This window comes from Xenopus tropicalis, chromosome 9 (genome assembly GCF_000004195.4).
Source record: "Xenopus tropicalis strain Nigerian chromosome 9, UCB_Xtro_10.0, whole genome shotgun sequence".
Lineage (NCBI taxonomy): Eukaryota > Metazoa > Chordata > Amphibia > Anura > Pipidae > Xenopus > Xenopus tropicalis.
Window position 1 is genome coordinate 44388144 of NC_030685.2, and position 13334 is coordinate 44401477.

General features: G+C 40.5%; 1 protein-coding gene across 10 annotated transcripts in view; it reads left to right on the forward strand.

Moving 5' to 3' along the window:
* The window catches only part of tmeff2 (transmembrane protein with EGF like and two follistatin like domains 2), a 303915-nt gene that overhangs the window by 81282 nt on the left and 209299 nt on the right, over positions 1 to 13334 (forward strand). Inside the window, exons 7-8 of one of the 10 annotated variants that reach the window (XM_031892430.1) lie at positions 4453 to 4716; positions 5008 to 5444. The exons of the other annotated variants lie outside the window; for them this stretch is intronic. Of the exons in view, the coding sequence (XP_031748290.1) occupies positions 4453 to 4716; positions 5008 to 5075 (332 nt within the window). The 3' untranslated portion in view covers positions 5076 to 5444. Of the gene's footprint in view, positions 1 to 4452; positions 4717 to 5007; positions 5445 to 13334 lie in introns of those variants that run through there. 10 annotated transcript variants of the gene reach the window in all.

Below are 13334 nucleotides of genomic sequence, written 5' to 3' on the forward strand. Positions count from 1 at the left end.
GCATTAAGTCGCACATCACATGCGTTAATTTGTGTGCAACCGCATGCATTAATTTTAATGCAATGCGGCAATTAGTGAATGAAAATAATGCGAACGCATGATTCCCAAAAGCACCTAGAGCGGTAAATGCGTTAATTAGCGCGCGAATGTGTACGTATTTTAGCGCCTGATTGGGGGAGGCATTGGGCCGAGCACATTTTTCACTTTTGAGTGTTAAAATCAAAATGGAGTATGCAATGGGCTTTTTGCTGGATTTGGAGGAGGAGCAGCAAGACCCCCAGCCTTCCCGAGTTATGCGACCTCGCCAAAGGGCCACTTTAGAGGGCTTAAGTGAGGATGAAGTGGTCAGGCGATACAGGCTCAATAGGGCAGCAATATCCAGCCTGTATGAGATGCTTGAGCCTTCCCTGGAACCACTGACTCGCCAAAGCCGCGCTGTCCCCGGGATGGTCAAACTGCTGTGCTCCCTGCACTTTTTTGCCACTCGCAGTTTCCAGAGGGTTAGGGGGTTTACGGGGGGGAGGGTGTGACAGCCCACCTTTTCACGGTGCCTTGGCCAGGTCCTGGACGCCATCCGCTCGGTGTCCAGGAATTTCATCTTGTTCCCCCAACATCGGAACGAGTGGAACGCTGTGAAAAGGCATTTTTATGTGGTAAGTGGCATCCCCAATGTGTTGGGTGCAATTGATTGCACCCATGTGGCATTAAACCTTCCCCAAGACAGGGAGCACATTTTCCGCAACAGGAAGGGCTACCACTCCCTCAATGTGCAAGTGGTGTGCGATGGCAACATGAATATCCTGAGCATCGTTTCTGGGTTCCCCAGCTCCTCTCACGATGCTTACATCCTAAGGCAGTCCACACTTTATGATGCTTTTGAGACAGGACAAATGCCTCACGGGTGGCTGTTAGGTAAGTATTTGTGTCACGTCTAGCACAACTTGCCCACATTTGCTTTGTGTGTCCCACTGTAAAGCCAGGCCCTGCCTGCCATAACTTGTTTTGCAATTTGGAAAGTGCCCTCTTTTGCCAGTGGGAGAGTCAAAGCAGCTACTTGTAGTATCATCTATCACTCTCACACTGTCACATCTGTTGCAAAAGGGCCGTGTTTTGACACAGGGAGACTGGAAGCAGCTTATTTGTTTGCAGCATCTTATTCCATCTTATTTTATTTCAGGAGATGCTGGCTACCCGTGCGCTAGGTGGCTCCTAACACCCAGTCACAGGCCGCGTTCACGGGCTGAGTGTGCTTTTAACGAAGCACATGTGAGAGCGCGGTCTGTGATTGAGTGGACGTTTGTGGTCCTTAAAAGCCAGTTCCACTGCCTGGATAAATCATGAGGCAGCCTAATGTACAGCCCCTCCAAAGTTTCCAACATTGTGGCTGCGTGTGCTGTACTGCAAAATCTGGCCAACCACCACGGCTTACCAGCCGATGTGGCCGATGACCTGGAGGACCCCATACATCCCAAAGATCCTGTCCGAGGTGCGGATGCCAGAGGGAGTGAAGTCCGGGGACAAATTGTTACAAATTACTTCTCCTGTATGTACCTACAATCTTTAATCCCATACAAGAAATACCAAACAACTTTGACCCAAAAAAAAGGTTTATTGTCACTTCCAAAAAAAATTTTTTAAAGCAGGTTCACCAACACCTGCAACCAAATTAAAAAAAAAAAAATTAAAACAAAACCTAGCTAAGGAAAGCTAGGTTCCACAAATCCCTAATATGCACAATTTATTTTCTTTTCCAAAGCTGCCTTGTTGAACCTGCAGGAGCGGGAGCTGCGCTCTCACCAGCAGCTCCACTGGTAGAGCTTGTTGGCTCTGTTGGCTTTTGGCCCTGTTGTTGGAGGGCAGCAATTTGTTTTTTCAGAAGTGAATTTTGTTCAGCCAACAGAGCCACTTTTTGTCTTTTCAGCGCTACCTCCTCCTCTTGCAGGCTCAACATGGCAGCCTCATCTTCGGCCTTACGTGCTTGCTGGCCTGAATGAGGCTTAAAATGAACATAAAGCAACGGCACTCAAGGGCTTCATACGGGGCTCTGCCCTTAAAATTCTTTATTGCGGAACATGCAACGTTTCGAGGCTAAGACCGCCCCTTTGTCAAGCATAAGCGCACGTGAAAAAAACGGCAATATATAACCCTTCAATTAACAATAATTGACAACAATCCATTTAAACAAGATACTAGTGCAAGACTGAAAATTCATAAAAATATGATAATACAATACCTAATAGGCCTTAAATACTTTAAAGTAAATGTGCAAATAGCAAAAACATATTTAAAATACAGTGATACCGAGTCAATTTAATAAATAGACCTAAGATAAATCTTTAATTTCAAAAGTGTCCCAGTGCTGCTCAAAGAGCATAAATACATGTCCAGTTTCAAAGATCAAGTCTGTGCTGAAAAAAAGTGAGCAATCTTGTGAAATACTGCAATAAAGCACAATGTTACAAAGTTAAAATAATTACAAAAGTTAAAAACCCTTTTTCATGAAATACAAAGTTGCAGGAAAGAAGATACTTCTTACCCTATTCATAGGTGAAAGAATCTATCCCTGCAGCATGCCACAAAGGCATATTATCTGAAATAGAGAGTAGAAAGCAAAGTGTTTTATTCATAGCCTATAAAAAACAGGACATATTAAATTCATCGTTTAACCCTTAAGGGTGACGAGACTGCAAGAGCCAAATCCAATAACATTCTCTCTGTGACAATACTTTCTTTTTTTCCTGTCCCTGAATAAACACAATCTTTTCTAAAATCTGCCACCGTAACTGTGACACGTGGTTTCCCTGTGTGAAAAAATGTCTGGCCAACAAAGTCTCCCTTTTTTTCTCATTCTCCTTTCCTTTTATGTTTTTCTGAGGAGACTGTGGCTGATAATTACGGATAATAGATTTATGTTCATTAAGTCTAACTTTAATAGGTCTAGTAGTCTGTCCAACATAAGCTAAGCCACACGGACATTTTATACAATAAATGGCATCCTTAGTATCACAGGTGAAAAAGCCACCTACTTCATGCCGTATGGTTTTATTGTGTTGTCTCCAATAAGCAAGCCATAACAACGCAGTCAATTTTTGTTACTCATTGCTGCCCCAATCAATTCCCTTTACTTTCAAGTTTAACAATACTAAGGCATGCTCTGACACAAAAACCATACTAAAATGCTGCTAAGTGGCCTCGCTAACTCTCAGGGCTCTCCCTTATACTCTCTCTGTATTAACCAATGCTTAAACAATAATCCTCCTTGATAAAGGAGAGTACAGGGCATTAAAGGGGAAGGAAAGGCTAAGTCACTTGGGGGTGCTAAAATGTTAAGCACCCCCAAGTAGCTTGAATTGCTTACCTTGTACCCCGGGCTGGTGCCCCTGTTAGGAGAAAACCGCACCAGCCTGGGGCACTTGGGGCGATGTGCTTCCTCCTTCCGCTGTCGCTAAGCCTTGACTGAGAGTCAGGCGCATGCGCAGTAGAGTGAAAAAGCCGACTTTTCACTCTACTGCGCATGTGCGCATGTGCGCAGCGAAGGAGGAAGCGATCGCTGCAACCCCGGGCTGGTGCTGTTCTCTCCATACAGGGGCATCAGCCCGGGGTACGGGGTAAGCGATTCAAGTCACTTGGGGGTGCCTAACATTTTGGCACCCCCAAGTGACTTAGCTTTTCCTTCTCCTTTAAGGGGTCCGTTTACTAAAGTACATTTCAATTGTCTAAGAGTATAGTCTATGAATAGTGGCTAACTGTAACGCCATCAAAGTAGACTATTTGATAGCAAGAATAGTGGCAAAGTTAATTTTGGCGACAGAATATTCGCTGCTTCAAAGTTGGCGATGTGCGTGTAAATGCCAGCGATCATAGCGGGGAATATTTTGGCGACAGAATATTCGCCGCTATAACCTGCTTCTTTCGCCAAAATATTCTCCGATATAGTGGCGAATATTTTGGCGACAGAATATTCGCCGCTTCAAAGTTGGCTAAGCAGAGATGTGCGTGTAAATGCCAGCGATCATAGCGGAGAATATTTTGCCAACAAAATTTACTTTGCGACTATTCTTGCTCTAAAATAGTCTACTTTTATGGCGTTAAAGTCCCTAGTGCTATGCTTTCTGCTAATCCCTATGGCAATATCTATTTTTAGCTTCTCTGTGAAATCAAATCTTCATAATGGTTTACTTGCAACTTTTTCTCATTTTCCTCTAAAAGAAAGAAAATTAGGGATTTACTTCAGAGAGAATAAAGTTATTATATAGGGCAATGAGAAATTATTAGGGTGGTGCATTTTCAACTCCTATAATGCAAATATGCGACTAATTTGAGCGTATAATTTTACGCACCCTTATAATAAATGCAAGTATATTTGGCGACTATACGCACAAATATATTACAAGGTATATTTTGGCGACTGTCCTCGTGACACACACGACTTGCGGCCATTTTGTCTCATAGAGCCTGCAGTGACAAGGGACCAACATGCCTGGGGTATCGGAGCTCCATCAGAGCGCTACATCTGCCGCTTCCTCCTGCACTCATCCTATGACACGCAGCCGCTGGGCACCATAGGGGTCCATGAAAAGGAGAGGGCAATCCTCCGCAAGCTGATGCGGAGGTTGCGGAATAAGTTTGCCCTCGACATGGACCTACGACTTCTCCAGCGGATATGGTTGGACATGAAGCGCAGGAGTCATGATTTAATAGCTGAAATAGCAGAAGGTAATTATTCTACTTTAGTAGTGTTTTAAAGAATACGTTAATTAAAAGATTTTGAAATTAATTTCACCTAAAAGTAGAAATGTATATTCTATATATATATATATATATATATATATATATATATATATATATGTATATATGCATGTTTTTTCAAAAACCACACACAGTATAGTTCACAATAAAGAGGTAATTTTAAATATGTTGTGGCATTTTGAAAAAAGAATCCATATACATGTGTGTGTATATATATATATGTATAATTAAATAATATCTTGCAATATTATCGCACAGAACATCAGCTGGATGTAGTGCCTCATCACCATCCCCAGGCCCCCCCCAGATGGTCACCAGGCCCCTGAGGCTCAAGCGGCCCCCGAGAGACAACCAGCCCCTGAGGCACAACCGGCCCCTGAGGCTGAAGCGGCCACCCAGGGTACACCCCTGTACTCCTCTCCCCAGGCCCTGGAATTCTCTCCTCAGGCCCCGGACTCTTCCCAGGCCCTTTATGCTCCCCTGGGTGAAGATGTGGGGACCCAAACAAGATCTTGCCGGATTGACCTTACGCTTCGGTCTATAAGGGAGGACATCGCCACCATGAAGGCCCAGTTAGCCAGGATGGAGCAGAGCCGGGAGGAGATTAAGGCCAGCAAGGCCTAACCATTTTATTTTAAATTTTAAAGTTAAAAAATTTTTATTTTTAGAATAAAAGTTCTTATTTTTGTACTTTTGAACTGAGTAATGTCTATTTATTTTGCCTTCATTCATATGGTACTCTATACTTTCATGTAGTTTCTCCTCCACTCTTACATTTATCAGTAACAGCATCAAAATGCTATATGGTTTAAATTTTTGCAAATATTCTGGCAACAATTTTGTCTTTAGCCCATTTTGCTGAATAGTAAAGCTTGCGTTAATTAGTACGTAGCGTATTTTCTGGCAAGTGTGAGAACTGCCAATCAAATGTTTTGTGCCAGAATAATTGCAATATTATATTTGTCCCCGTTTAATAAACTGCCCATAACCTATTTTGCATTTATTCTGTGTCTAAAATGTGCCACTAAATTTAAGCCACTTTAGTAAACAGACCCCTAAGTATTTGGCAAAATATTTCTTAAATGGCCCCCCTATTTACTGGCCTAATTTGTTGCACACATAATAATAGGCGTGCCATACATACATTACATACAAGTAAAGTAAGTAGGAAAGCAGCCAAAAAGGAAGGAAAGACAGTAAGCCAAAAGGAAAAGCCAGTTGAGTAGAAAAGCAGATGAGCAAGTGTTAAATAGAATGATGAATGTAAGATATTTACCTGTATCTGGAGTCCTCTGCCAGTTTTTTTTTCAGGACCCCCTTTATATCCTGATACCGCTTCTTGCAGTGTTTGACACTGCGGAAACACACCCCCACGCTATTAACGTGCTCCGCAATGTCCCTCCAGGCCTTGCTTTTGACAGCAGTAGGTGTCTTAGTGGCATATTTTCCGATGACTACACCGCCACGAGGCTCTCCACTAAGGCCTCATTTTCAAACTCTGTAAATTTTATATTGCGGAGCCTGCCCTCCTGCTGCTGTCTCTTCCTTTAGCTCCTCACTCTCACTTGGCTCCTCAAGTTGGTAATCCCTATCATCTGTGCCCTCAGACAAATCAGGGCTGCCAAGATAGAGGGGCCCCTTTGTTTCACTGGGGGAGCTGGGTGACACCGCAGGTGTTTGAGGGTGCTCCCACTTCTTGGCCACTTTTTTCTTGCTGTCCATAATTTTTGATGGCTGACAGGAAAAAAAACCACTATTTCTCACTAGCACTTCTGTCCCAGTGCAAATGCGCAAAATGGCGCCAGTTTTATGTGGCCGCGTGAACAATTAGCGTGCACGCGAAAAGTACCGCACTGCGCGTGCGTTAATTAGTGCGCATGCGGTAAATACCGCGTGTGCGTTAATTAGCGCACATGCGAAAAGTAGCACACACATTAGTTATGCGCGCGTTGAGTCTAATATCGCACGAAGATAGTCTTCGCGACTAAAATAACGCATGCAGCATCGCACATAAATTAACGCAAGTATGCTTATAGTGAATCGTGCGTTGTCGTGAAAATATAAATAGCGCACGTTTTAACGCACTTTAGTGAATCAATCCTATTGTGTGTACTCCCCCCCCCCCCCCTTTAGAAGGGACACCAGAGATTTAAGCATTGCTGGATAGTTGAATTTATATAGAGAGTCATATGACTTGGTTAGCTTCACACCTAGTATAAAAATGTAGTGGGCAGTGATTTTGATAATCAAAGTTAAGTTCACTGCATGTTCTGGTAAGTTGATATTAAGGGCTTCAGTTTCACTGTGGTTGATGTATAAACCCGATATGGTTCCAGAGGCCTGCAAAATATTATATAGGTTTGGGAGCAAGGTTAATGGTTTGGAGACTGAGTCAAGTCGTCAGTGAATAGGCTAACTTTATGATGGGTCCCCCCTAATTCAAGTCCCATAATGTGCTAAAGCCAGGGCCTCTATGGCTAAATCAAAAATTGGTGAGGGGGGACAGCCCTGTCTAGTACCATGGTTTATGGAAAAGGTAAAGGAAATAAAACCCATTAAGTTCACTAAAGTTGTGGGGACTCGATATAGAGCTTTAATCCAAGAGACCAAGTTGGCCCCGAAACCCCATCTGCCTAAAATATAATATAAAGAATCCCACGAAAGGGAATCAAATGCTTTCCTGGTATCCACTTTTAACAGCGTAGATTGTGTTTGAGATTAAGTAGTATAATGGGTTAGCAGATCAATGCTTCTGAGGCCTGTCTTCCAGATATAAAACCTACTTGGTCTTTATGGATCAAAGAGGGAAGAAAGATGTTAATTCTATGCGCCATTATTTTCCCTGATATTTTAATGTCAGTGTTAAAGACTGAGATAGGTCTATAATTCTTAACATTAGATAGGTTGGGCTTAGGGATAGCCAAAATTAATTAGTGCGCATGCGGTAAATACCGCGTGTGCGTTAATTAGCGCGCATGCGAAAAGTAGCACACACATTAGTTATGCGCGCGTTGAGTCTAATATCGCACGAAGATAGTCTTCGCGTCTAAAATAACGCATGCAGCATCGCACATAAATTAACGCAAGTATGCTTATAGTGAATCGTGCGTTGTCGTGAAAATATAAATAGCGCACGTTTTAACGCACTTTAGTGAATCAATCCTATTGTGTGTACTCCCCCCCCCCCCCTTTAGAAGGGACACCAGAGATTTAAGCATTGCTGGATAGTTGAATTTATATAGAGAGTCATATGACTTGGTTAGCTTCACACCTAGTATAAAAATGTAGTGGGCAGTGATTTTGATAATCAAAGTTAAGTTCACTGCATGTTCTGGTAAGTTGATATTAAGGGCTTCAGTTTCACTGTGGTTGATGTATAAACCCGATATGGTTCCAGAGGCCTGCAAAATATTATATAGGTTTGGGAGCAAGGTTAATGGTTTGGAGACTGAGTCAAGTCGTCAGTGAATAGGCTAACTTTATGATGGGTCCCCCCTAATTCAAGTCCCATAATGTGCTAAAGCCAGGGCCTCTATGGCTAAATCAAAAATTGGTGAGGGGGGACAGCCCTGTCTAGTACCATGGTTTATGGAAAAGGTAAAGGAAATAAAACCCATTAAGTTCACTAAAGTTGTGGGGACTCGATATAGAGCTTTAATCCAAGAGACCAAGTTGGCCCCGAAACCCCATCTGCCTAAAATATAATATAAAGAATCCCACGAAAGGGAATCAAATGCTTTCCTGGTATCCACTTTTAACAGCGTAGATTGTGTTTGAGATTAAGTAGTATAATGGGTTAGCAGATCAATGCTTCTGAGGCCTGTCTTCCAGATATAAAACCTACTTGGTCTTTATGGATCAAAGAGGGAAGAAAGATGTTAATTCTATGCGCCATTATTTTCCCTGATATTTTAATGTCAGTGTTAAAGACTGAGATAGGTCTATAATTCTTAACATTAGATAGGTTGGGCTTAGGGATAGCCAAAATTAATTAGTGCGCATGCGGTAAATACCGCGTGTGCGTTAATTAGCGCGCATGCGAAAAGTAGCACACACATTAGTTATGCGCGCGTTGAGTCTAATATCGCACGAAGATAGTCTTCGCGTCTAAAATAACGCATGCAGCATCGCACATAAATTAACGCAAGTATGCTTATAGTGAATCGTGCGTTGTCGTGAAAATATAAATAGCGCACGTTTTAACGCACTTTAGTGAATCAATCCTATTGTGTGTACTCCCCCCCCCCCCCCTTTAGAAGGGACACCAGAGATTTAAGCATTGCTGGATAGTTGAATTTATATAGAGAGTCATATGACTTGGTTAGCTTCACACCTAGTATAAAAATGTAGTGGGCAGTGATTTTGATAATCAAAGTTAAGTTCACTGCATGTTCTGGTAAGTTGATATTAAGGGCTTCAGTTTCACTGTGGTTGATGTATAAACCCGATATGGTTCCAGAGGCCTGCAAAATATTATATAGGTTTGGGAGCAAGGTTAATGGTTTGGAGACTGAGTCAAGTCGTCAGTGAATAGGCTAACTTTATGATGGGTCCCCCCTAATTCAAGTCCCATAATGTGCTAAAGCCAGGGCCTCTATGGCTAAATCAAAAATTGGTGAGGGGGGACAGCCCTGTCTAGTACCATGGTTTATGGAAAAGGTAAAGGAAATAAAACCCATTAAGTTCACTAAAGTTGTGGGGACTCGATATAGAGCTTTAATCCAAGAGACCAAGTTGGCCCCGAAACCCCATCTGCCTAAAATATAATATAAAGAATCCCACGAAAGGGAATCAAATGCTTTCCTGGTATCCACTTTTAACAGCGTAGATTGTGTTTGAGATTAAGTAGTATAATGGGTTAGCAGATCAATGCTTCTGAGGCCTGTCTTCCAGATATAAAACCTACTTGGTCTTTATGGATCAAAGAGGGAAGAAAGATGTTAATTCTATGCGCCATTATTTTCCCTGATATTTTAATGTCAGTGTTAAAGACTGAGATAGGTCTATAATTCTTAACATTAGATAGGTTGGGCTTAGGGATAGCCAAAATCTTGGCTTGGAGAGATTCCTGCTGTAGAGTTCCCCCCACCTTTAAATTATTTAGCATTGCTGTAAGGTGGGGGTTAGCTCTTTAGCAAATTTTTTATAGTGAATGTTAGATAAACCATCAATACCAGGATCGGTGCTGGATTTTAGGTGTGGAATGGCATAAGTAACTTCTTCAGCAGTAATCTCTTGTTCTATTAGATCAAATTGGTCTTTGGAGTTTGGGGAGGCCAAGGTCCCAAAAGAACTTATTAAAGGTGTTTTGGGAGATGGGAGGTGGTGTAGTATCTCATTTTTGGTAGAATAAAGCAAATTTGTTTGCAATCTTTATAGGGTTTCCTGTATGGGAACCTTGAGCTGTACGAATACGGTGAATGGAAGGGAGAGAGTCGCAATTTTTTAGTTTAGGTGCTAGGGATTGGCTTTTATATATAAGATTAACAAATTAACAAGGAGGAAGGGCTCAAAAACAGAACTCAGTTCAATTGCATCATAACTTCAACTGTCAACTGGTATTCCTGTGGCAATAGAAATAAATTGAAACTTTAAAGAAAAAATAAAAACAAAGTATAAAAACATCAAGGTTGTTTACTGAGAGCACAACAGAGTAAATGGCAAACTAAGATAAAGAGTATACCTTTGGCCATTCTACCAATGTATGCAATTGTGGTTTAAATGACAATATAAGATCAGTGTTAAGTCATCCCACATTAATTCATTAAAAAAGTGGTGTATAAAAGTAAGTAACAGCTCAAGATAGGTGAGCAAATGACAGACCCTTATTATGGTCACAGTAAAATCAAAGTATATTTATTTAAAGCTAACACATGTAACAGCAGGCCTTACGCGTTTCGTACCTTGCGGTACTTAATCATAGGCAGCCAAACGATCGGATTATTTTTTTTTTTAAGTTTCTTGCTACCCGATATCGCCCACCCATAGGTGGCGATGTCGCCAAGCGAGCGGATCTTATAGTGTATGGGCACCTTTAAGCGAAGAGGTTTGGCAATCACAGAGCTAAGCATGTTTAATACCATGGGATGAATAATATCTGGTACTGGACCTTTATTTATCTTAACATGTTCAAGTCTCTTTTAAATTTCCTCCTGAATTACCCATGCATTAGTAGTTATATTACTAGAATTGGGTCTATTAAAATGGAAGCATTGATTAGCTGGCTCCTCAGTTATGTAGACAGATGAAAATAAGAGAATTTCTGCTTTTTGTCTGTTCTCATCAACCAAGTGACCACTCTGTGATAATTAATTTTTTTGCTTTTTTTTTTTTTTTTTACTATTTATATATTTAAAAATAATTTTGGTTCTATTTTACACCTTGCTGCAGTACCCATTTCCATCTCTATTTTAGCTTGCCTGATAGCATTTTTTGTATGTTTTATTTGTTTCCTTGTAACTGATAAAATGCACAATGGTCATCAAACTGTTCAATGGACGCTTGGCTTTCATATTTAGGATTTTCATACATTTTTATAAAATCTGCTAAGTTGCTAAGAATGTGTACTTATTAACAATATATGGTTTCCGGAGGTAAACCTAATGTTCCGGGATTTTTAGAATTGGAATCTAAAGTATGCTGTATTCTTACATAGTTACATAGGATTGAAAAAAGACACATCAAGTTTAACCCTTCCCAAGTAAACCCAGCAAATACAAACCTATACTGACCTATCTATACACTCACATACATAAACCATATATACCAACATCAACACTAATGTGTAGATTTTAGTATTACAATAGCCTTGGATACTATGCTTGTTCAAGAACTCATCCAGGCCCTTCTTAAAGGCATTAACAGAATCTGCCATTACAACATCACTAGGAAGGGCATTCCATAACCTCACTGTCATCATCGTGAATTCTGCTGTAATGCATTGAAAATTTGGTTATTTACTGCTGGGAGTTTATCTATGGAAGTCAGAAATCTCCATAAAAATATACATATCTGGTTTTGACATGTTCAAGAGACATGAGGCTTTCTAAATCAGTTGAATATTTCACTAAAATATTTTTCTGGTAATAATATATCATGAAAAAATAGATTTTTTTTTGGTATTTAGAGCTCTAAATCTTGTTCCAGAAGTGGAAATACACAAAAACTCAGATTTAGAAAGTGCATGTTCTCCTAAAAAAACACTATATTATTTTACTACCTAAACTACCCCTCCCCCAGTAAATTTCCCTAAATGGGAGAGCACAAAATGTTCAAAAACCTTCTGGCACTGAGCATAACTGAAATGTGAAATTTAGCAGGCACTTAAAGAGCCAAACCAGTGATCCCCAACCAGTGGCTCGTAAGCAACATGTTGCTTACCACCCCCTTTGATGTTGCTCCCAGTGACCTCAAAGCAGGTCTTTGAATTTCTAACTTGAAGACAAGTTTTAGAGGCATAAAGACCATGGGTACTACCAAACAGAGCCTCCTGTAGTCTGCCAATCCACATAGCAGCTACAAATTAACCAGTATTTTGAGTGATATATGTAAAAAAAACAAAATTATGAAAAGTTTGTTGATATTGAGCTTTTTTTCAAATAAAAGATAATTTTACACACATTTTGTTGTTGTTTGTAAAAGCCCAGATACTCCCAAGTCCAATGATTCCAATTATGTAGTGGTATCCCACTTTTCTTGTCCAGGAGTAACCCCCAAACTAAGGCCATGTTTTGTAGAATTTTACACCAGCACATGTAATACTTGATGCAGAATAACTTACATGTAAATCTAAATATCCCCTTGGTTTTGGTATTTTTAAAAACTATAGACATTCAGTTTTCTATGTGTGTTGTAGTTTTCACTCAAAAGCCAAATACTATTTATCAGTGTATCATGAAATTTAGAGCTTTTGCATTTTTAGTTTTTCTCTAAAACTTAAACACATAAGTAGATGTGGATTAAAAAAAAAAAAACTCAAACCAAGGCAAATTTAAAAGACAAACTTCTCCTGAATAAAATCATATGGGAAACATAAAAAGATGTGACCGCCAAACACCCCAAAACAGGGTCAATGCATAAGGGCTATTACAGTTGAAAATTTGGGGGCTCCACTCTGTGCGCCCCCTGCTACCTGTGAATTAACCCCCACAAACTAAACATTTCCTAAAAGTGTACACCTTCAGCTTTCATATGAAATCAAGAAGAAACAAAGTTCGATTTTTCCACTAAATTTCCATGGCAACTAATTAAAAGCTGCTAAGTATCAATCAGCAAGTTCCCATGAATAAGATGATACCCCATATGTGTGGGTGAAATTAATATGCGGCCACCAAATACCCCCAAAACAGGGGCAGTTTATTATATTGGGGCTGAGCTCTGTGTACTTCACAGGTGGATTTTCGTTAAGGTACAGGTAAAAAAAATTGAACTTTTCTCACCCCTATCCAGAAGCCTGTTATACTAACCGATCTTTACCTAGAACTTCTGACAAGCAGCAGTTATTATTGTGGCATCAGCATTATAGTTGCAACCACCTCATGGATTCATCATACACCACAAGTTCTATCATGCGCTCTATTTGTCAC